Source organism: Bombus affinis, chromosome 5 (genome assembly GCF_024516045.1).
Source record: "Bombus affinis isolate iyBomAffi1 chromosome 5, iyBomAffi1.2, whole genome shotgun sequence".
NCBI classification, from domain to species: Eukaryota; Metazoa; Arthropoda; class Insecta; order Hymenoptera; family Apidae; genus Bombus; species Bombus affinis.
The window spans coordinates 12,866,775-12,890,884 of NC_066348.1; the positions used below are offsets into that span (position 1 = coordinate 12,866,775).

The 24,110-nt window shown below is 30.8% G+C and overlaps 7 protein-coding genes across 24 annotated transcripts in view; 3 read left to right on the forward strand and 4 right to left on the reverse strand.

Moving 5' to 3' along the window:
• The window catches only part of LOC126916905 (protein sickie), a 190,959-nt gene extending 187,811 nt beyond the window's left edge, over positions 1–3,148 (forward strand). For all 7 annotated transcript variants that reach the window (XM_050723180.1, XM_050723176.1, XM_050723177.1 and 4 more), the window contains 4 exons: positions 45–575; positions 676–878; positions 962–1,329; positions 1,488–3,148. In XM_050723180.1, the coding sequence (XP_050579137.1) occupies positions 45–575; positions 676–878; positions 962–1,329; positions 1,488–1,646 (1,261 nt within the window). In that variant the 3' untranslated portion in view covers positions 1,647–3,148. The remainder of the gene's footprint in view (positions 1–44; positions 576–675; positions 879–961; positions 1,330–1,487) is intronic.
• A 104-nt stretch (positions 3,149–3,252) lies between these two features.
• On the reverse strand, positions 3,253–5,902 carry LOC126916915 (glycosaminoglycan xylosylkinase). 2 transcript variants are annotated; one of them, XM_050723217.1, is made up of 7 exons: positions 5,718–5,902; positions 5,412–5,451; positions 4,932–5,303; positions 4,544–4,844; positions 4,176–4,444; positions 3,861–4,087; positions 3,253–3,755 (listed from the first exon to the last, which is right to left on the reverse strand). In XM_050723217.1, the coding sequence occupies exons 3-7, from the start codon at positions 5,301–5,303 to the stop codon at positions 3,527–3,529; spliced, it is 1,398 nt and encodes a 465-aa protein (XP_050579174.1). In that variant the 5' UTR covers positions 5,412–5,451; positions 5,718–5,902; the 3' UTR covers positions 3,253–3,526. The 2 variants fall into 2 exon arrangements, with proteins under 2 accessions (XP_050579174.1, XP_050579173.1); XM_050723216.1 differs by lacking the exon at positions 5,412–5,451 and having other exon boundaries at positions 5,718–5,901.
• Positions 5,903–6,108: 206 nt separating this feature from the next.
• On the reverse strand, positions 6,109–9,368 carry LOC126916917 (pre-mRNA-splicing factor 38B). Of its 6 annotated transcripts, none has more exons than XM_050723219.1 (6): positions 8,783–9,368; positions 8,299–8,582; positions 7,737–7,900; positions 7,256–7,654; positions 6,438–6,674; positions 6,109–6,372 (listed from the first exon to the last, which is right to left on the reverse strand). In XM_050723219.1, exons 1-6 carry the CDS (start codon positions 8,811–8,813, stop codon positions 6,309–6,311), a joined length of 1,179 nt encoding a protein of 392 aa, XP_050579176.1. In that variant the 5' UTR covers positions 8,814–9,368; the 3' UTR covers positions 6,109–6,308. The 6 variants fall into 6 exon arrangements, with proteins under 6 accessions (XP_050579176.1, XP_050579180.1, XP_050579178.1 ...); XM_050723223.1 differs by having other exon boundaries at positions 6,109–6,400; positions 6,478–6,674; positions 8,783–9,366; XM_050723221.1 differs by having other exon boundaries at positions 6,109–6,375; positions 8,299–8,609; positions 8,783–9,362.
• Positions 9,369–11,213: 1,845 nt separating this feature from the next.
• LOC126916918 (dnaJ homolog subfamily C member 28) lies at positions 11,214–14,248 on the forward strand. 3 transcript variants are annotated; one of them, XR_007710818.1, is made up of 6 exons: positions 11,214–11,658; positions 11,937–12,068; positions 12,148–12,240; positions 12,328–12,681; positions 12,730–13,890; positions 13,955–14,248. XR_007710818.1 is itself a non-coding variant. In XM_050723224.1 (5 exons), exons 1-5 carry the CDS (start codon positions 11,551–11,553, stop codon positions 13,138–13,140), a joined length of 1,098 nt encoding a protein of 365 aa, XP_050579181.1. In that variant the 5' UTR covers positions 11,214–11,550; the 3' UTR covers positions 13,141–14,248. The 3 variants fall into 3 exon arrangements, 2 of the variants coding, with proteins under 2 accessions (XP_050579181.1, XP_050579182.1); XM_050723224.1 differs by having other exon boundaries at positions 12,730–14,248; XM_050723225.1 differs by having other exon boundaries at positions 12,745–14,248.
• LOC126916910 (trifunctional purine biosynthetic protein adenosine-3) lies at positions 13,151–18,205 on the reverse strand. Of its 4 annotated transcripts, none has more exons than XM_050723195.1 (17): positions 18,050–18,205; positions 17,481–17,563; positions 17,331–17,420; positions 16,998–17,245; positions 16,728–16,927; positions 16,466–16,660; positions 16,242–16,372; positions 15,932–16,142; positions 15,702–15,837; positions 15,417–15,639; positions 15,125–15,319; positions 14,785–15,040; positions 14,501–14,704; positions 14,267–14,413; positions 13,929–14,197; positions 13,597–13,854; positions 13,151–13,522 (listed from the first exon to the last, which is right to left on the reverse strand). In XM_050723195.1, exons 2-17 carry the CDS (start codon positions 17,556–17,558, stop codon positions 13,337–13,339), a joined length of 3,027 nt encoding a protein of 1,008 aa, XP_050579152.1. In that variant the 5' UTR covers positions 17,559–17,563; positions 18,050–18,205; the 3' UTR covers positions 13,151–13,336. The 4 variants fall into 4 exon arrangements, with proteins under 4 accessions (XP_050579152.1, XP_050579153.1, XP_050579155.1 ...); XM_050723196.1 differs by having other exon boundaries at positions 17,834–18,205; XM_050723198.1 differs by lacking the exons at positions 13,151–13,522; positions 13,597–13,854; positions 13,929–14,197; ... (1 more) ...; positions 14,785–15,040; positions 18,050–18,205 and having other exon boundaries at positions 14,500–14,704.
• A 296-nt stretch (positions 18,206–18,501) lies between these two features.
• On the forward strand, positions 18,502–20,507 carry LOC126916920 (uncharacterized). Its single transcript, XM_050723228.1, has 5 exons — positions 18,502–19,107; positions 19,262–19,518; positions 19,705–20,002; positions 20,081–20,203; positions 20,293–20,507. Exons 1-5 carry the CDS (start codon positions 18,901–18,903, stop codon positions 20,428–20,430), a joined length of 1,023 nt encoding a protein of 340 aa, XP_050579185.1. The 5' UTR covers positions 18,502–18,900; the 3' UTR covers positions 20,431–20,507.
• A 184-nt stretch (positions 20,508–20,691) lies between these two features.
• LOC126916913 (ovarian-specific serine/threonine-protein kinase Lok-like) lies at positions 20,692–23,537 on the reverse strand. The gene is made up of 7 exons (XM_050723205.1): positions 22,789–23,537; positions 22,409–22,681; positions 22,062–22,318; positions 21,795–21,998; positions 21,541–21,714; positions 21,314–21,478; positions 20,692–21,232 (listed from the first exon to the last, which is right to left on the reverse strand). The coding sequence occupies exons 1-7, from the start codon at positions 22,934–22,936 to the stop codon at positions 21,014–21,016; spliced, it is 1,440 nt and encodes a 479-aa protein (XP_050579162.1). The 5' UTR covers positions 22,937–23,537; the 3' UTR covers positions 20,692–21,013.
• Between the last annotated feature and the right edge of the window lie 573 nt (positions 23,538–24,110).

Genomic DNA, 24,110 nt, shown 5'->3' on the forward strand with positions numbered 1-24,110 from the left:
CCGAAACACTTACACATATATTTTTGTAATATCTTCCGATATAGGTGTACCACGGATTCCCAGCATCCAGAGTTACTTCCTTGCGGTTACTTGATCGGCCACGTGAAAACCATTTATCTGGTGCTTTCCGGTTACTCATGGCTGGCTGTGGATACTCTCATACCACGGTCCATTGTGCAGCGATTGATATCTCTGCTAACTGAACATCGTAGAGTCATTCTGTGCGGACCCAGTGGTACCGGCAAGAGTTATTTAGCTGGAAAATTAGCTCATGCGTTGGTCGATGCCGATAACGATACAAAGGATGCCACGGCGGTAGCCACGTTCAATGTGGACCACAAGTCCAGCAAAGAACTCAGGCAATATCTCGCGCATATCGCCGAAAGATGTGATTCAAACGCAGCTGACGAACTACCAAGGGTAATCATCCTCGAGAACTTGCAACACGCCGCATCTTTAGGAGAATTATTTAGTGGCCTGCTTGGTACTAGACATTCATCTTGTCCAGCTATTATTGGCACCATGAGTCAGGCCACTTGTAGTACCACGAATCTTCAATTACATCACAATTTTAGGTATATCTTATCATCTAACTTACCCTTTAACGAGAGACAGCCCACTTGTCTTATATTTTTATAAGCGCTTCTTTTTCTGCAACGAATATCTTATTTTCAGGTGGGTGCTTTGCGCTAATCACATGGAACCAGTTAAGGGATTCTTAGGACGTTATCTCAGGCGGAAGCTGTTGGAACACGAGTTGCGTGAGTGTGGCGGAGCTAGAAACGCAGAAATGGCAGCAGTTGTCGAATGGTTGCCCCGGGTGTGGCTACATCTCAACAAGTTCCTAGAAACCCATAGCAGTTCCGATGTGACAATAGGTAAGATCATTAACAATATTTATATTCAATTCAGTAATATCGGCTTCATCATAAACATATGAAATTAAACGTGTAACTTCTAGGACCGCGACTATTTCTGTCCTGTCCGATGGAAGTAACGGGTTCTCAAGTATGGTTTACGGACTTATGGAACTACTCTGTAGTACCTTACCTGGTAGAAGCAGTCAGAGAAGGATTAACACTTTACGGTAGACGCGTGAGTGGAAATGGAAATGGAGATTCCTCCTGGGAAGACCCGGCTCAATTTATCACATCGAGTTATCCCTGGATTTCTACGCACGCGGTACACGGTGGTAGCGACGCTCTTCTTCGTTTACGACCTGAAGACGTTGGCTACGATGTTGTTACGTCTGGACACACTTCCGGAGTCGGCGCATCTAGTGTGAAAAGCCTTGGTAGCACACATAGCGATACAGAAGGAGATCCACTAGTTAGTATCTTCACTTTTAATAAATTTAACTCTTGAATGATACAACATGGAAGTCAGTATTAGAAGTTCTACTTATTTATTAAGTTCATTGAATATTATGTTCAGCGCTTTCTGAATCCCGTGATATGATAATTAATTAAAATTTGTCTTTGTTACAGCTGAATATGTTGATGAGGTTACAGGAAGCAGCCAATTATTCGAGTCCTCATAGCAACGACAGTGACTCGGTTACCTCCCTTGACTCGTCGCACACTCGACAGTCCGAAGATTTAAGTTCATCGACATCTTCGTCGAGAGGCGTAGAATCAGCACTTTAATTCAATTCTGCTCTCGTTAATGAAAATGAAACACAACTTCTGAATATAATCGTGCATCAGGCCAGTTTGTAATATTCAGTTTGAAGAATAACAATTTATATCTATTTGGCCGTATGAGAATAAATGCATACGAAAATTTGAAATGAAAAAAAAGAAGGAAAAGAATCAAAAATAAATTTTGAATACCTTTAGGATATGAATCTTCTCTTTCTAACTTTTTACGACAAAAAAATATCAAATATTAAACGATCGAGCTATAAGCGAGGACTAAGGTATTTTCAGCAGTGCGTGATATGATACTCTTTATAAAACATGTCCTTCCATTTGCTCTTACACGAGGCGACGATGTGCATTACAAATGAAATTAAAAATGTCGAGAAAAATTTTTCAATGCCTACAGCTGGCCTATATTTATTCTAGATCTTTATGTGCGTCATGCACTTCGGTGTGATATGTAATTAAATAAGTAAGAGACAAGCAAGCGATACTTCTATGTTCTTTGAATATACCGACGTATGAACGCATACGTCGTCACGCGATGCAATAATCTACGCTGCCGTTACGGAAGTACGAGTCTATTTTAAACAGATACATTTCTATGATCAAATCAAATACGATTAAGTGTAGCTTAACGCGAATCTACTCGAGAAATTTGGATGGAATATACAACAGTATTATCATAGGGCGTAAAAATAAAGGGCTTCGAACTGAGCCAAGATTTAGGATCGAGGAACTACCATTCCTCACGTCCACTACTTTCAGGTAATAGCTTATCGTATTCGATATACGGATCTCATGGACGGACCGCTCAACAGAGTATTGTTTCGCCTTCAGAAATACAGCGCAGTTCGAAGTGAGTATGTACTGATGGGTGTGCGTGCAAAAATAGTCTATTTATACATACTTTGCTACGAAATCTCTATTTAATTAAAAAATGTTAATATAATATATTATATATATACACACGCAACCTAACGATGATGGCGCTAAATTTATGTTACGAATAAAGTTTATAATTAGCCAGTAAGATACGTGAGTAATATTCTGGTCATGTAACATTGTAAATACAAAATACGAATGGAATGTACGATGACGCTAGATGCAAATTTGATTCGAAGTCCCATAGTAGCCTGCAAGATCAATTTTGGTTATGGCGTGTAAAGTGTATAAAAGAAAAAAGAGACGGAAAGCAAAGGAATTGAATGCTTTATGTGCAATTTATCAGATTGCAACGTACCAACTGCCAGAAGCCAAAATAACAGAAAATAACACAGGCTACGCCGAATATACATAGTGTACATGTTTGATAAACCTTGAAGTCGATTTCAGATTTCGATCAGTATCACAATGTCCATGAATACGATGTGCATGTAATAATTATACAGTCACATTTACAGGTTTTTTACGTTTGTACCGTATTTATACGCTGTACGACGCTGCACTGGACCTTTATCCAAATAACGATAATTATTGTGTCATCAAATAAATCACACTAAACTTCATGTGGTTAGATTAATTCGACCGTTCTTTTTAACCAACTTCATCTTTCACGTTGTATGGTAACCGTATGTACAATCCTTTACCTAGGTATTAATGACAAATTGAATGAAATTATATAGGCAAAGCTGTTTTATTTAGATCAAAGATATACATACACTGTACTTGTGCATAAATATGAAGTAATAAGAGTATTAAGTAGTAAATATAAATTATTCAGCAATATTTTGCTAAGTCTTAAATTTCAACGAACTTTATTGGAATGACATTAAAAAAGTATCGTTTGCACCTATATCATTTATAAAATATGAATGTGTTCCTAACATCTTAAGCATTAAAGTTCACACTAAATATTAGATAAAACATATATATATATATATAGGCTACCGATGGTCTAAAATAACATTGGAAGCATACTTCTTATTTTTCAAACAATATTCTACAACTGCATAAATAGTAAGTAGTCTTCTGTCCATGGCACTTAAATGAGCTTCTGTAACAAGGGGTTGAACACCGGCCATTACGGATTCATGAGCAGCAAGTCTTGCAAGAGCTATGCTTAATGAACCACCACTAAATAATTTCAAACGATCCCATGTAGTTTTATGAATCCTAAAATGAAAGTAGAGTTAATAATTCTAAAAGCTTAGAACTTTAATGAAGACACTGCACTTTTTATTATAAATAAACAGAATTAATACATATATAAATACGCACATACAACACTGATACAAAGGTGCTAAAATATCAAAATGATCTATATCAGGATTTCCAAGACTTTTCCCATTATCAATTAACAACACAGCTGGATTATGAAAATTATTCTGTGCTAATTCATAATGATGGCGATCACCATTATCCATCAAAAAGTCAAAAATCGCAGTATCTACTAAATCTAAAAGCCTGCTCGACGATTGCGGAGAATATGCTTTAGTGTCTTTCACCTAAAAAATCGAATATTTCCATGTTATTATCGAAAAAAAAAGAAAGAGAAAGATAGACTTGTTGCATACGTTTATCTAATAGACTTACTTTTTCACAATAGTTATCATCTGTTTCCCATGCTGCAAGCTTGTTTTTTTTATATGTTCTTTGCCATGGATGACGATGTTTTACAAGTCTTAGATATCGTGGTAACCAAGAAATTAAAGCACCTTCTAAAATATCTCCTACTCCACACACTGGATCCACGGGAGAGCAATAATGACAAACACCATACAAACAAGTATCATTACCATCTTGATACATAGTAGCATAAAGTTCAGGAGTTGCACGAGGCCGAATTTCATTCCTTAAGTCAACTAAAAAAGATTTAATACAAAATAGTCAAATGTTTTGCTCGCAATCTGTATAAAATTATTTATATATAAATTTTTACTAGAATTTCTATGGGAACATACGTTTTCTTATAACAGTAAGCGGCACTCTTCTTAAGGCCAGTAAGGAAGATAAATAGAACGCTACTACTTCGGCATTGTGTCGATCTTTTCCGTGATAAACAGGTCCTCGAATAATAGCGTCCCTAGAATACCATTGAGGCTTGAACATCGCCTTCGTTCCGTGTTCTAAAGTTAACATCAATTTCAATTGCGTACCAAGTGGTGCGTTATCTGCACGCATCACTTTTGATTTACGCAAGATATCTAAAATTGTTCCTAATTCAGGCGCGACCGGTGGTATTAACTGATGGGCATCAGGCCACTAAAAATATCAATTATTAAAAATAATATACAATAAAAAAGATATTTTATATTATTCGTTCTAAACATATTTCGATATAATACTAACATTATTGTTAGGTATACTCCATATATTTTTTTGAACAGCATTAGGCATTATCTTTAATTCAGTAAATAATCTTTCCAATACTATTACGTAGCTAGTATTTTGCTTAAAATATCTTGACGGTAATAACTGTATCTCCTCTTTAATCTTTTTTATCATATCTTTCGCAACTGATTTTTGCGAAACTTGTAAATTTTGTCCCGCTTGAGATATTAACTGTTCCTGTTCCGGCTTTAATTGCGAAATAGGCATGCCTTTAGAAGAAGTTTTGTGCGACGAGCTCTCTACAATCATTCGAATAAAATATACATTGACGCTAAGGACAAGAATCAAAAGACCGCCCAAAGCGATGAGAGCACAGCGTCGGCCAATCATCTGTGAACAAAATGTCAATTGAATAAACGTAACATAGATGGCGCACTAAGGTTTACTTGAATATTATAACAGGGCGACTCTATAGCTTGAAGATCAATCTATACTTACGCCATTTTCGTTCTTGTGAATTCTTTTTCAACATAATCTCCTAACATATAATAAATATTTTAATGCATGTATGTACTAAAAAGAGTCTGTGAAGACTAAACTGATTGACATCGATAATACAAAAATCAATTTTCTAAATCAAATATAACGATTTTATTTAAGAGATTCTATGAAACAAATGTTAAAATATTGTAACGTGTAACATAACGACACAGTTTTAACAAAGCTGTACATATATGAGTTACGAATTGAATTCAAAGAATACTGAAAAACTGTTTTGTAAAGAAAAACATCTATTTATATCACCTTTGAAAATTGGCCACGCGGTTGCTGTCACCTGATAATAAATATTTCCTTCATGTTTTGATGAAACCTCTGCTTAGTCGCATCCAACTATGATGGGACGGCAAGTATCCGTCGCCATTTTTAACTTCAAACCAAAGTACTCACGCGCCGTAAAGCACTGTATTAGTATCAGAAATTGTTGTGAATAAACATTAATTTAAAAAATATTAAAAAATATCGATTTTATAGCATTCTTTAATTCTGGAAACATAAATACAATTTGTTACATTACACATATATTAAGAAGAAATCCATTTGAAACATTTTATGTAATTATATACATATGCGTTCATATATACATTTACGAAAAAATTATATTACATATGCAGGATAAGGAATTGTAAAACAATAGTTATAATCTTGGATTTATTTTATAAAAACATGTAAACTACATAGTGAATATAATCGAATTAAATTTAGGCTATTACTTCAAATGAAGTAATCGATTCAAAACGCGGTGGTGTTCGCATGGCTCGGCTCTAAATCGTTTTCATCTCTATAGTTACACTCGTACAAACATTTATGTCGATATATACATTTCAGAGTATATTTTCATTCTCTTCGTTGTCTTTCCCTTTCACGAGCAAGTTCTGTTGCATAATCATAGGGTGATCCTCTTCTGTGATTAACAAGGAATTAGAAGTCTATAATTAAAAATATATTTAAAAAAAGCACATGTACCTGTCCCTATGACGATCTTTATCACGATAACGATCTTTACTTCTATCTCTATGTGATCTGTCTCTGCTACGACTTCTATGTTCTCTTTGTCTCCGACTTCGATCACGGCTGTTTGATCGTCTGCAATGTCGATCCCTTTCTCGATCTCTTTCACGGGCACGTTCTCGTTCTCTTTCTCTTATACGATCTCGCTCACGATCTCGGTCTCTGTATTTGTCCTTACGGTCTTCATCAGATCTAGAAAAACATTATTCGAAGGGAAGTAATGCGGAATAACGAATAACGTTTTTAAAATATCAGCCTGTGTAAGTGCATACATATGTTGCACTTATTTACAATGGAAGATACCAAGAAATTATTCATCTTAAACACCTCGATATTACATATTTGTGTAGATTTTAGCGTTCATTTAAAAATCTTGCATTCCTTGATATCCAATACAAAAAGATTAGTGTACAGTTATTGAGATAATGAATATCGAGATGACTTCTAAAAAAATTCGAAATTATGTAACTTATGAATGTTGCTCTTGCAAAGAAATTCAGTAAATTCAATATTCAGAATCTAGATAGCATATATAAGTATAAAAACAAGTTCATTGCACTAAATTTATAAAGCCAGCGAATAACTGTACAAGAATCAAATAAGAACATACACATGTACTAAAGAAAACTGAATGATGATACACTGAGATCAAGAGTATTTTCCAGGAGATGGTACGTCTTTAATCTTCACCCAATTTTCCTAACAAGTTCATAGAATATTATTAACATTATACAAATTAGTAACGTGATTGTATTCATACCACGTAGACGCACCTGGCTCGCCAGTGACTTGTTCTTTCAGCCTCACCCCACTGAGCTTCGCTATCTGGTATATGCCGCGGTTGATTCCGTGAGGTGAGATTGCCGTTATCTTTCCTACTACTGCTGTTACTATATTTTCCATGACTATTTAGGGTAATAGGTGGTTTTGCATTTCGGGCATTCATAGATTGTTGTGGAAACCTTTCTGCTAATCGATGTTCGAGTTCTTTTTGTATAGGCACTGGTATTCTTGGAAATAACGTTGAAAACCATTCTAATTTAGTAAGAAATTGTTTGAGAATGTCACCCATCTTCATTACTTGTCCTCCACCAGCTTTTACATCTAACTCATCTTCATCTTCTAAGTAATCACTATACCAACTAAATAGATCTGCTGGTGGTTGTGTATATCTGTTAACACCAATATATTTATAATACATCAAATTATTGGAACATTTCTTTAAAGTAAAATCTAATATCATAATATTCTTACCTAATATACATAAATCCTAATGCCCGAATATATGGTGAATCAAGGTGATTGATAAGACCATTTAATTGTTTCCGTGTTAATCTCAAGGTGAAGAGTTTATACAGTAGACAATAAGCTGTTGAGACAATTCCACCAGCACCAACTCCTCGGACCTGCATGAACCGCTAAATTTACACCCCCCTATGTCAATTAATCACATTCAGATTATATTATAATTTATTGACCGAGAACATGCTACTCTGCAATTAACTGTGGTATTAAGTGAGACTGTCTGCTCAATGTTTGCATTCAGACCAATTCCAGCCCAATATTTTGATATTGATGCCTGATTATTTAATAACAGTGAAAGTCTAAAACATTTAGAACTTTCACTTTGAATGATTTACTTTAATTACTTCTACCTTTTTTAATAGCAGTTCTCATTTCATAGAGTGTCCAGGTCCTTTAAAATGCTATAAATTTGGACTGTTTCTATACATGTGGTAATATCTCTATGATTGCCTCAGTTTTATGTCAATAAATAACAATTAAAAATGAACGATGTACAAGAAAACATACTCACACCTCCGCACATGCCAGTCTGGCCTGCTGTTTTTCTGCTTCCTTTCTCCCATGGTTCCAAATGAGACACCTTATAGTAAATTTCATCGATAACCTCATGGTATGTTTTTAATTCATATAAATTCACTTTAAAATAATGTGACGATTGTATGTTGGTTAAAATTAGTGGATTTAAATTCATAGTCCTTTCATTTCCCCATAGAGGTAATATATTCGACTTTTTACCCTCCTTTTGAGTTGGACGACGTTCTTCATCGCAACCACTGGAATTGTTCCATGGTGAACCTATGTACAAGTGTTTCATTTATGTATCTGCCGAATCACGTAATAGTATAGTAATCAACATACATATATACTGGTGGAATAGAGGTTAAGTGTATCGTAATGATCATAACAGGCCACAAAATACCTCGTCTCTTCGTCAAACATTATAAAAATAAGGAATTTAAAAAAAAACACAAAAAATACAATATATATTTACTTACCATCAGCTCCTTCCGCCTCTTGCACTTGCATGTTTGTATCGTAAACTTGCAAGTCTTACGATGAATTGAACAGAACAAATTCACCATACAACCACACACCACGTTACGTTTCACAAAAGGTTTACAAAGTTCATAAATAAAACCAAGAATAAATGTATTTATGTGTTGAAAATAATTAAATACAAGTTTTAAAAGCTCGCATAACGCTTTTTTCTGCAAGTATATGGAAAACTGACGTCAATGGGAAGCGAAAAAAAAGATATAGTACAATAATGCGCATGCCTACAAAATGGCCTACAAAACATCCGGTTTCATTCGCATGGTATTATCCTCACTTATAATTACACAAGTAGTTTAAGTAACCAAATCGTCCTTTGTTGGTTCCTCAGTCTCTGAGTAGATCGTCATAAAAAATGACTGAAATGTAATCATATAATAATTTTTGTAAACCTTAATGAACGGACATTGTGATAAAATAAATATTATATGTATCTATTGCAAATGATATTTCAATATTTTAAACCATGATCGCGTGTTATAAACTACACGTGAAATCACACAAGAAACATCGGGATCTTCAAACACAATATTTATAACTAAATTATTTTGTAACCCTCTATTACAAAAATACAATAAACTACATTTAGTTCGTACTTAAATATACGTATTTTCTAAACTTCTCTTAATATAAAAAATGAACGTGTGATCTAAAGATTACATGTTATTATATTTGAAATGCGATAACAAAAGAATAACACTTTCCCTAGAAAACATATTGTTACTAGAATGTGGTAATACAGGCCACATACTAGGCAATATTTACAAATTCAAAATTAATATTTCAATGAATTTAATAAAAAACATATTTTAGATTTGTTCATGATATACTTTTTCATTGAAAATATGTATCATTAAAAATTATATTTAATTTAACATGATAATATTGGATTGGCAACTAAGTGATTGCGGATTTTATCAATAGGTGGTCTTAGCACATTCTTTTGTTTTGTCAATGCTTCAAAGCACCTAACCTATATTGTTTTCTTGTTGTTTGGATTTCCACCTTTAATTTAGTAAAAAAAACTGTATCGATTACTTATTTAGTTTCGTTTTTATCCCAATTTAAAAATGGAAGAACAAGATGTGCATTTCAGACATATTTTATTGTATTATTTCCGAAAAGGCAAGAACGCATCGCAAGCACATAAAAAGTTATGTGCCGTTTATGGGAATGAAGCCTTGAAAGAAAGGCAGTGTCAAAATTGGTTTGCCAAATTTCGTTCTGGTGATTTTTCAGTGAAAAATGCTCAACGATCTGGTCGTCCAGTTGAAGTTAATGAGAGCCATATAAAGGCCATTATCGATTCAGATCGTCATAGTACAACGCGTGAGATTGCAGAGAAGCTTAATGTATCGCATACATGCATTCAAAAAAAATTAAAACAGCTTGGCCATGTCAAAAAACTCGATTTATCGGTCCCTCATCAGCTTAAGGAAATTCATTTGATGCAACGCATTAGCATCTGCGATTCGCTTCTGAGACGCAACGAAATTGATCCATTTCTGAAACGACTGGTTACTGGCGACGAAAAGTGGATAGTTTATACAGCCCAGGCGACACCAGAAGCTGAAATTCACCAAGAAAAGATTATGCTGTCAGTTTGGTGGGATTATAAAGGAATTCTGTACTTTGAACTTTTACCAAGAAATCAAACGATTAATTCAAACGAGTACGTCCAACAACTTGCCAAATTAAGCGATGCAGTTAAAGAAATTCGGCCAGAATTGGCAAATTGTAAAGGTGTCATTTTCCAGCATGATAATGCAAACCTCTACACATCTTTGGTCACTCGTAAATTATTGGAACTAGGTTGGGATGTGTTGTCACATCCACCAAATAGCCCTGACCTTGCACCTTCAGATTATCATTTATTTCATTCCATGCAGAACTCCTTAAATAGTACAATTTTTAGTGATGCTGATGATGTAAAATCACATTTAATTCAGTTTTTTGCTGGCAAAGATCAGAAGTTTTATGAAGATGGAATTATGACACTGCCTGAAAGATGGCAAAAAGTCATTGACAAAAACGGACAATACCTAATTGAATAAAGTTATGTTTTTAAACAAAAATTTGGAATTTTCCTTCTTATTTAAAATACGCAATCACTTAGTTGCCAATCCAATAGTTAATAAATATTACATTGTATATATGTAGTTTATAATGCTGTATCAAAATTATTGTTAAATATAGAAATGAAAATATCGTAATTTTTATTTATAATATATTAATAGAAACATAAAAATTAATTATGAGTTGTACAAATTATTATATTAAAATATATGTATAAAAATTTCTATAGAATTTTTTATTATATATTATAGAAGTAAGCAGATGAATAAATAACTGTATGACGGACAGCTGAGTTTGTTTACCACGTGATACTTGATATGTATATGACACGTTTTTAAAACGTCAAAGTTACGTTCGTTCTTATATGATTTTTAATAATTGTGTTGATTCTATGACAAATAAATTGTCTTTAATAAGTTCGTAATATCTAATTCGTATCAAAAAGTACATTTTTGCAGAATGTCATTCATGACATACTATTTATAACTATTTTTTAGAATGAACATGTAGGTTATTTTGAATATTTGTCATAAAGAATAGTTTATATGTTAATATATATTACAATAACACGATAAGTTATATAATCGTAAAACAAAATATCAAAATTATAATAACATTTAACTTTTTAAAAATCATGTTAAAATTTAATCGGTGTAACAAGAAATCATTTAAGCACATATACTGCATACCTTATTGGGAATTTGTGCAGATAAAAAGATTCACACATCAACGTGATATAAAGGTAAAAAACGTATATTTTTTATTACATCTATGTAACATTAGTCGTATGTGTTTTGGTATGAAAATTACATTCAGGCATTTACTATTATTTTCAAATTCCTTATGAATACATTCATTCTTCAATGTAATTATAATAAAAATTTCTGTTTAACTATAAAATTATCTATGATTATAATTATCATGTATATATATGTTTAGTAAAATATATATACATTGAACCTCTTCAATTAAAATGTTATTTGACATAAATAACCTATGTACTCTTTATTGCACTTCAAGAAATGGTATCAAACGTTAGAAGTTGCAGAAGATTGTGAAGATGAGACACTAAGATTAGCATTTGTTTATCAAGCAAAGAGATTCCATCCAGACAGTGGCACATCAGAAGCTAATGCTGCAAAATTTTCTGAGGTATGAAATTTCTTGTATTGCTAATGAAGATCATTTAATATTGCGAGTTATGATACACTTGTAATATCATTTTTCACAGATTGAAACTGCTTATAGACAGATTCGTAAAGCAAGAATGAAAGATAAAGAAAACAGTACAAACTTACCTGAAGTGGAAGAATTTGATATTAAAGTATATATGCAACATTAAACAATATATATATTACATATTATCTTTTTTCTAATCTAGTATATATATATATATATATTCATGTTTTAGCATACAGCTCCACAGCATCGTCATTATTTAGTTTATAACATAGGAGTTGGAACACATAGCAAAAGACAAAAGTTATATACAATAGAAAGAGCTCAGAAGGCAGTTGACAATGTGTTAGAACATAGATTAAAAAAATTACAAGCTGAAGAACGTAATACATTAGTTGGAATGGATAAACAACGTGCCAAAGATATTAAAACACGTTTTGGTATGGATCGTTTAGTAGAAGATTTAATTCAAGAAGCAATGAATAAAGGTGAATTTAAAGATCTACCAGGCATGGGTAAACCATTGAAAGAAAATACAAATACTCGAAGTCCATATGTTGATTTTGTTACTTACAAATTAAATGAGGTATGATAAATTAATATAAATAAGAAATTTACGATAAATTATATGCAGAATATTAAATTGCAGATACTAATAGAAAATGGATTTACTCCAGAATGGATACAATTATCTAAAGAAATAAGAGAAGAAATACAACATTTGCGAAAACAATTAATAAACGCCCGTAATAATGTAGGACATCTTCCATTGAACTACACGGATGAAGAAACTTGGAGGAACATTGTAGAAAATTTTAGGTCTGAAACAAAACGAATAAATAGTAAAATCGATAAGTATAATTTATTAGTACCTATACTTCAGAAACAAATGCTTCATACTAAATTAGAAGATCTTGCAAACGAAGCACTTTCAACACCACCACAAAAAACAATTAAAATAGATAATTCAATAAAAGTAGATTCTAACGCCCCTATCAAAGAGGAAGACACTTTATTTGGAATGATATTTTCAATTTTTAAATAAAAAAGTATCATAGAAAACATACTGTTTTATTGTATTAGATTATTTTATTACATTTCTTTTAAAAAAATTTGATACTTCTATACTGATTTATTTCTATTGATAAAAAATTTAATATATGTGTACAAATTAAAAAAATATATATATTATATATAAATGTACCAAATGATACATAAAATAATTACATAATATCTTGAGTTCAATAATTCCATGTAATGGAATTATCTTCGTTTAACTGTATCCTTCCTGTAGCTAAATGTTTTAGAGCTAGTGGGAAGATACAATGTTCAACTGTCTTCACTCGCTCTTGAAGAGTTTCTATAGTGTCATGTGGCAGTACAGGTACTGCTGCTTGTTCAATGATTGCTCCAGAATCTATATCAGGCTGAAAATTATTTTTAATAATATAAAAGAATTCTTTAATGTAAAGAAAAATTTCTAATATAACATATATCATACTTTCACGAAATGCACTGTACATCCAGAAACACGTACTCCAGCTGCTAAAACATCTCTATGTGCATGTGCACCTTTAAATGATGGTAATAATGAAGGATGCACATTTATTAAGGCACCACGCCATTGATTTACGAAATTATCTGATAAAATGCGCATAAAACCAGCAAGACAGACTATTTCAACTCCAAAAGCATTGAGTTCAACATTCATTGCTGCATCGAATGCGTCTCGATTAGGATAATCCGTATGTTTAATAACCTATGATCACATACTGAAATGATTTATGGATGAAAGGTAAAAAAAATGTACAAAATTTTAAAAACAACAATTACCACCGTCTTAATACCAGCTTTTTCAGCTCGTTTAAGTCCTTCAACATTTGGTTTATTAGATATTACTATAACAATTTCTGCACCAATATGTTGAGATCGATCTTTAGTTGCATCAATTAGTGATTGTAAATTGGTTCCGCTACCAGATATCAAAACACCCACTTTTTTTAAAGGCTTACTTAATTGTGAAATTATATCTGGTATGTATTGTCTCATTTTCAATTCTAACGCTTCCTCAAAATTTTTAACGTGTATTCTAGTGTGATTTTCTGCAATATTTAATGTGTATAAATATAAATAAAAGTATTTTTGATAAAATAGTTTTAAATGGAGCTTACTTTTATAATTAATTATATGTCCAATAATCTTAGCATTTTCTATTTGTAATTTACTTAACACTTTGTCTTTATCTCTTTCCGAACAAATTAGGATAGCACCAATGCCACAATTAAACGTTCTTAACATTTCTTCTTTATTAACTTCTCCTATGAAATATATAGATATTTTAAAATATGTATAAGTATAAAATAAATTTATATGTTAAAATTTGAATAATATTTGCGTTTTCTTACCTACAGTTGCCAACCAAGCAAAAATTGGTTGAATAATCCACGTCTTTGCATCCAAAACTGCTCCCATATCTTTTGGTAAAATTCTTGGGATGTTTTCTGTCAGACCTCCTCCAGTAATATGCGCAAATGCTTTTACTAAATTCGTGCGCAAAGCAGGAATTACTCCCTTTACGTAAATTTTCGTTGGCTCTAACAATTCTTCGCCTTTAAAGAGCAATAGATGTAAATAAACTTCTCTTTTTATAGTAGGAAAAATACCATAGATAAAGAAACAGAACAAATACCAATTGTACGATTATTTTCAGAGAAAGGTGCCACATCTGAATATTTTTTATTTGCTAATTTTAAAATTTTTCGAACAAGACTGAATCCATTACTATGCACACCACTTGATGATAAGCCAATTACAATATCACCTTCTTGTATGTCATTTACACGTGGAAGCAAATCATTTCTTTCAACTACTCCCACAGCAAAACCGGCTAAATCGTATTCTTCGTTGGAATACATATCTGGCATTTCTGCTGTTTCCCCGCCTATCTAGATCCATTATTTACGTGTAATATTCTTACTTAATCGATATATTAGAGGAAAAGATTAAAAAGTACACTTATTTTTGCTTACTAATGAACATCCAGCTTTTCTACATCCTTCACTTATTCCATTTATAACATTGCTAGCTATATCAACGTTTAATTTACCACAAGCAAAATAATCCAGAAAGAATAAAGGTTCAGCACCATGTGCAAGAACATCATTTACACACATAGCCACTAAATCTATACCCACTGTATTATGTTTTTTACATTCAAACGCTATCTGCAAAATTAATAGATTTTACACATTGTTATTATATTGGAATTATTATTGCTTATACATTATATAATCTTTTAATTTCCTATAAACATCTATATACCTTTAATTTAGTTCCAACACCATCGGTTCCAGATATTAAGATTGGATCTTTATAACCAGTAGCTTTTATGTCAAATAAACCACCAAAACTACCAATCGAACCCATTGTACCTAAACGTTGCGTCGAGTAAGTTGTTGGTTTAATAGCTGAAACTAATGAATTTCCAGCTTCTATGTCCACACCACTACTTTTATATGTCAATTGTCCATGGTGCAATATAGACCTGGTAATATTACTTGATTAAATCTTTCTCTTTTCTTCTATATAATTTTTATTACATGGTACCTTGCTATTCCTTTATGTGCTATATCTGTTCTAAATTGCTTTCCTTCGAATGATATGATTTGGGCGGCACGTGTTGCTTTAGCAGCAGCCAAAGCCAATGAAGGAGCTAAACTTACAGTAATCAAAACTCTTCCACCTAATAAATAAACAAACAGACAAATATTACTGAACTTGTATATATATTTATATAGGAATTGACACAACCAGAAACAAAATTCAACAAAATATACCGTTAGTTAATAACTCTCCTTCAGAAGAGATACTTGTACCACTATGGAAAACAAATTGATTTGTTTCACGCGAAATATCATTGACGCCGATTATAACTTGACCCTTTGATGATGATACTGGATATCCTCGAGATGCTAAAATAACACCAACAGCAAACAGATTTTCTTCCCATATAACTTCAGATTCAACTAAAGAACCCTCACAACAGGCCTATATCAATAAATATTAAATTAATTCTCAAATTCGTTCATTAATCCATACATTTATTAATTCATAGTTATAATTTCTCATATTAACATAAAAAATAACCTTCATAATATTAAATAAATCTGATTTCAACAATGGTAACACTACTTGTGTTTCAGGATCTCCAAATCTACAGTTAAATTCTAGAACTTTTGGTCCTTCTTTTGTTAACATTAATCCAGCGTATAATACGCCTGTATTTTTAAAAATAATACATTTTTTCACATTAAATTGTTTCTGTAAAATGTATTATAAATTATAATATAGCTCCAATATCTGATACGAACCAACATATGAAATTTGTTCTTGTCTAAGACCGTCAACAGTTTTTTGTAAGATGTCTGCTTTCACTAATTCATAATCTGCTTTGTTTAGCAATGGACATGGGCAATAAGCACCCATACCACCAGTATTTGGTCCTGTATCTCCATCAAATATTCTTTTATGATCTTGTGCAGGTGCCATTGGCACAATACTTTTCCCTGTAGAAAAAAGGGAGTTTTTGCATAATAAAATTACAATAATTTTGATTAAAAATTGTTTTTATACCATCTGTAAATGCAAGTACAGATACTTCTTCTCCTTCTAATAATTCTTCTACAACTATTGATTCACCAGCAGACCCAAATTTTCTGTCTATTAATATTTCATCTATAGCTCTACAAGCTTCTTCTTTATCTTTTGCTACTATGACTCCTTTCCCAGCTGCTAAACCTGAAGCTTTTATTACAAGTGCTGGATATGGTGCACTATAATAAATTATTACATATTTAATACTTTTTCTTAAAATTTACCTATAAATATAATTTTTTAATATACCTTTTAACAAATTTCTTTGCTTCTTCTGCATTTACAAATCCCTTCCATCTTGCAGTAGGAATTTGACATTTATCCATGAATTCTTTTGCCCAGTATTTATCCGCTTCAATTTTAGATGCTGCTTTTTGTGGACCAAAACAATTAATACCTGCATTCTTTAATTCATCTGCTAATCCATTAGCCAAATATTCTTCTGGACCAATAATTACCAAATCTACTTTATTATCTTTGCTCCATGTTGCTACTTCCTATGTAATAAAAAATCTTAGCATAATTTTATTTAATTCATTCGTATAATTATATAATCCAATTCATAAAATAATAAAAATATACCTTATTATCTTTAACATTTAATTTGACTAGAGAAACTTTGTCAACTGATGAAATTCCACTATTTCCAGGGGAAACATAAATTTTATTTACCTAGAAGTTTTATTAATTTTATTTACCTATATAATAATATATTATATTTAAGACACTTACATAAGGAGATTGTGAAAGTTTCCAAGCAATGGCATGTTCTCTACCACCACTACCAATAACTAAAACCGCATACTGCATACTGCCTAAAGAATATTAAATTTTATATTAATGATGAATGAATTGTAAAAAGATGTAACATAATAAGAGTATATACAAACAAATAAGCTTATCAAATTTTGTATAATACTATTTACATATGTATATAATACCACATTATACGTTTCATGTATAAATATTTACTATATATTAAATAAAAACAAAATATTCATAAATCCATTACAAGATCATTTCGTGATAGTATTACTAATATTATTATATTATAAACTATCTACATAATACAATAAATTTATAACCTCCGTATTTATTATCTTTCGGAAAGTTTTTGAACTTTTTTAAGAATATTAAGCCCTGAATGTAATAAAGCTTTTTTTATTGCTTTATTGGCTTTCTAATTTAATACATGTGATTCAAAATTGTATTTGATGTGATTCCCACTACTTAAACAATAACGTGCTTCTTGGAGCAACAGGTGGTAATCCAGTAAAGTTGAAAAATTTAATCTTTCTTACTTATATCTGTATAACTATGAAAACTTTAACGAATATTTATTATATTATTGCTGTAGCTTGATTCACAGGAAGAAGACTGCTTCTTTGCGGGGGTTAATCCATTATAACTCGTGTGTAACGAGCGATAACTTCTGACCTTTTAAAATAGCTCGAGATATTTAAAATATTGTGTCGTGCAGCAAATGTTGAGCAACAGTATAAATAAAGATTAATGTTCAAATAAATGAAATTTATTGCTTTAAAATATGAAACATACTATTTTCATTATTTTAGAATCAGATATTAGGTATTTTAATAATATTATTATTTAATAATTATACTTTTAGTAAATAAAAACATATGAATATTGCATAAATGATCATCCATGTATGAACATAACTTTATGTCACAAATTGCGGTACTCCAAAGTCAACAAACCTTGGCGTTGCATATCCATATCAAACGTTGTACGTCAATGAAATATTATCATTTGTTTTCACGAATTATTGTGAATTTGTAATTGTGTGGTTGCATACTTGTAATCTTATAATTTTTATACAATTCATGTGTTTATTGGATCTAGCTTTAATTCAAAAACATATGATACTGTTATTTTTATTTCATTATTTCTATATTATCCAGCATTATGTAAATTATGTGTATAACATAATAATTTTTTTCTCGTAATGTGAATAAATCGTCAAAGAACAACTATGAAGTTCTTTCAAATGATGATATTTTGTTTCTATTTTAACTAAGAATTACACTGTCACTACAAAACAAAATGATAAAAAGATTAGAAAAACGAAATATGCCTTTATAATCTCAGGTGATACTTATAAAAGGTTTTTCATAAAACTTCTACAAGTACAATGTTCAACTTCAATATTATTAGTCATGCGAGCCGATTTTGGTCTTGTACAATTGTATCTCTTCGACGAGGCATGCGTCAAAATAGTCGTTTTTCAAGCCATAGATTTTTGTCCAGTGCAGGAAAGGCAGAAAAGCAACCATCTGAGACAGAAAACATAATTGACGCCGAAATCGCCGTTGTGAAAGAATGCAAAACACCTCCAGAAGTTAGCAACCATAAATGTTACAGTTATATTAAAAATTCATATTTATTAATAAAAGCTTTTTTCATTTCCTTTGTATTTCTTTTTTCATTTTATAAATTTTATTACGCATTGAATTATAAAATTTCCTTCCTTCTTATTATTAATCCATATTTAGGATCGGAAGATACCGGAAAAGCCCAGACTGCAAACTGTTCGAGTATATCGTTGGAATCCTGAAAAACCAAACGTAAAACCTTTCATGCAACAATTCAGTGTGGATTTAAATAAATGCGGCACCATGGTATTAGATGTATTGGCATTAATAAAAGCGGAACATGACCCCACGTTATCGTATCGAAGATCCTGTCGCGAGGGAATTTGCGGAAGTTGTTCGATGAATATAAATGGTGTTAATACCTTGGCTTGCATCACGTAATGCGAGAAAAATACCTTTTTTTGTTGTTTCATAATGATAGTATGCATACATTACTCATATCTGCCTGAATCATAATAATTATTCAAAAAATTGTAACACTCATTGTCAGATGAAGTAAAGTAAATAGTTCATAATATTTTTTTATCCTAAAGCCATATAGTATCCTATCTTTTTATTCTTAGAAAAGTGAAGGAATCACCAAAACCTATAGTCATATATCCTTTACCGCACTCATACGTAATTAGAGACTTAGTAACGGATATGGAACAATTCCTGAAACAATACCAGCATATTGAACCATTTTTAAAACGTCCCGGAGAAGACAATTTTCTCGGTTTACGACAAATCCTACAAAGTCCAAAAGATAGAGATAAACTTAATGGTTTATACGAGTGCATCCTCTGTGGATGTTGTACTTATTCTTGTCCACCGTATTGGTGGCTTGGTGATAAGTTTTTAGGTCCTGCAACTCTTCTGCAGGTACATAAATTATTCGTTACAGAAACGAATGTCCTATATGTAATATTCAATACACCATGAAATATTTTTATCGTGCAGGCTTATAGGTGGATAATAGATTCACGTGACATGGGGCATAAAGAAAGACTTAGTAAATTACGTGATTTTTATTCCGTATATCGATGTCATACTATTTTCAATTGTACAAAAACTTGTCCGAAGGTATGAAATGCACAACGTTATATAAAAAGTAGAAATTCAAATATTGTTAATAACTTATATATTATTATTATGTGGCCAATTCTTTCAAGGCTCTAAATCCCGGAAAAGCAATAGCTCAAATAAAACGACTGTTAGCGGGACTAACAAAAAAGGAACGGCCAGACATGGAAACTCCAATTCCAAACCCATGTAACGGCGAAGGACAATACCAATGCAGAGAAGAATAGATAGAAAAAGGAAAACATGATTAATGAAACACTATTCTTGATACGATTTGTAATTGTATATAAACCGGTATTTCTTATTACATATAAGGTTTTATTTGTTTTCCAATGAAAAATTATCAAGATAAGATTTCACGAGAAAACGAAATTTCTTTTTATATTAATACGTACGGAAATTTTAGTAAAAAGAATATATTTAATAAATTTTTAATAATTACAAGCGTAAAAAAATATAAAACATGAAAATAATTTCTTATAACTATTATTTGTACAATGTTTTGGTGCATATCAGTTACAAAGTTTCTCTATTATATTTTTAATTTTATTATTAAATTAATTTTATTTATATTATAACTGTGTACTTGAAAATTAAATCAATTTAAAATATAATTATTTTAATTTGATCTTCTTTATTAACCTAATGAAAATAATTGATGTTGGTCTTTCATGTTATGTATAAATGTGGACTAACTTTTATCGACTAATTAGTCAATTTATATGATAAATAATAAATAGAACAAATAGATTAGAGATCAATGATTTTTGAAATAATGATATTATCTAGAACTAGAGGGAAGTAACATAATTATAGATGCAACCTCGCTCTTTTAATTAAATTTTGATGCTGTTCATTCTTGTATTGAGTGTTAGTGGAAATACTTTGCGGCGCTATGTTTTCGTCATTTTCTTTCGATAATAAGGTATCAACAGTTTCTCGAAGTTCACGATCTTGTAACCAAGGATGTAATAGAACTTGTTTGATTGTAATCCTTTTTCTCGGATTTACTGTCATCATACTCTTAATCTAAAAAGATTGCATTGTTAGAAAATAGAATTATTTCTATTCGTGTACTTTACAATAATATTTCATCAAATATTATTATACCAGATCTATAGCTTTGTTTGTTATATGTCTAAATTTGGAAGGAGGAAAACCATAACGTCCACACTTTATTTGATCTTGCAAACTCATATTCTTGTCGTAACAATTAAAAGGTACTGAACCACTTAAACAAGCATACAATATTACTCCCAAACTCCATACATCAACCTAGTTAAATTAAAAAATATGAAACATCTTATTTCTTCCAGATATTTGTTGCATATACATACTTGATTCGTGTAAGAACCACGTCCAATAGTAGACAATATCTCAGGTGCAACATACATAGGAGTCCCACAAAATGTCTTCATCATAGTTTGTGCATCAACCAACTTTGATAAACCAAAGTCTGATACTTTTGCTAATGTAACATCTGAATTGTTAGCTAATAATATGTTTTCTGGCTGTAAATGTAACCAAAGAATATTTATTCACTATTTATATTTAAAGCAAAATATCAGAGATATTTAAGAAAAACGCATACCTTCAAATCTCTATGAGTTATACCACAATCATGTAGATAACTAACAGCTAATACAACTTGATAAAAAATCAATTTTGCATGTTTTTCTGATAATCTTCCCCTGCTTCTTATTCTTTCAAAAAGTTCACCACCTTCCATTAATTCCAAAACTATGTATACTGCTTTTGGGGTATCTACAATTTCTACCATTCGAATTATGCAAGGCTAAAGAATAAAGTACATATTAATACATTCTATATCAGTTTAGCAATTTATATATTCACTTACATGTTTCAAGGCTTTTAATATTTTAACTTCATTCATAATTTTCTCAGGATCATTTAACGGATGTTTTTGTCCATTTGTTGTATCACCAATTTTCATAATAGTTTTCATAGCAAATTTTTGGCAACCTATTTTATTAAATACCATATTCACTTCTCCACATGCCCCAGATCCTAATTTATATGACACTGTATATTTATCTTTGAGTTCTGGAGGAAGATTGTTGCTTTCACATGCTGTTGTACTCATGAATATATAAACTGTAGCAAATATTGTATTATATAGTGCAAATAAAATGTGAGATTTATGTATAATATATACATGCTTATTATAAGATATAAATTATTTACCAGTGACTATAGGTTGTGCTAAAGATATTATATCGTTACTTTCGAGTATTATCTTATTCCCACGGCCTATTTTCCTTTTATTAACAAAAGTTCCATTTTGGCTTAAGTCTTCTAAATATACTATGGCATCATTACCATTACCAATATATTCTCTAGTTATTTTAAAGTGTGTCTTACTCATTACGCTAAGCCATTTTGGTTTTAATTCATTGCTAGTAACACAAATATCACAGGATTCTGCTCGACCAAGAGTATAAACATCTTTGGTCATTTCTACGAAAGTAAATGGAATTAACATAGGTGACACAATAAATATCATATATTATAAATTATATAAACTTGCACATAATACACAATATTAAATAAATATATATTTTTACCCATTGTCTTAAAAGGTAATTTGATAGGACATAATCTGCCCCATACAGGTTTCGTGGTTTTCTCTTGTGATGATTCTAGTGGAGTCAAATATACTGCATCCACACTTTGTGTAGCAGGTAATGTCAAAACAATTTGTTCATCGTTCATAGTTATAAATTACTTGGTTCAATACAAACCAAAAATATTTTTAAACTACGTCAAGGTTTTAGATAATGAAAAATAATAAAATTAAGAAGAAATTAAATATAAACAGAACCAATTATAATATTAGTGTTTGATCGTAATTCTGTAGAAAATGATGTTTTAAAACAATATTAAGTTTATGTCAGAAATTTACAAACATTAATTCTGAAAATATTTCATTACTCTCTTTACAGAATTAAGTATAACAAAATTAAATTACGACTGCACAGCATTAATCCATAACGTAACAACGTAACTCACAAAATAAATAAACACGTGAAACTGCGGCTCCGACAATGAATTTGAGCTACATTGTAAGTTTGCAGGTAGAAATTTGAATCTTCTATGTCGATAAATTAGGTATCTGCTACGTCCATTTATATATAATCAGGTATAATTAATTTTTACGATTCAGTATACATATTTTAGCATTAATGGAGCTATAAACGCCTTTATTACAAATTTTTTGTCAGAAATTTTTACTTACGTGCTTTATTTATTCTATAGACCGAATTATAAATGTGTTTACATATTATAAATATATTGTGATTACACGTATAATTTATAAAATCATAGAGAAACTTTCAATCATCTAATGAATTTTTCATTGAACATTACGTACATGTAAATACATATTAAAGTCAAATATTAATGCATGTCAATAATATTTTATACAGTTAAAAAGTGATAATTATATTATTAATATTTATGATATTAAAAAATGTGCAATTAAACAATTATAATGTATTATCTATATTTTCTATTAGTTATTTTTTTATTAAAATAATATCCTGAATTGTCTATTGTACATTACTTTGTTATTTAATTTTGTAGTTCTTATAAATAAGTACTAACTTTTTGGTAATTAAAAATTCAGTTTTGTTAATATGTACAATAACAATGCGTATGTAAATTTTTATTGTATAGAACAAAATATAAAAATAATAATAAATTGAAGAAAAAAGATAATCCATGAAATCAAATGAGTTGTAATCTATTAAAAATAAGGTATTATTATTTATTACACATAAGCAAACAATTAATCACAGTATAGAAAAAAGCAATTTGCTTCAGTGGTAGGTAATAAAAATATTTTTTCGTACTAGATGACAAGTAGAATGCAGGTTCTAGGAATACA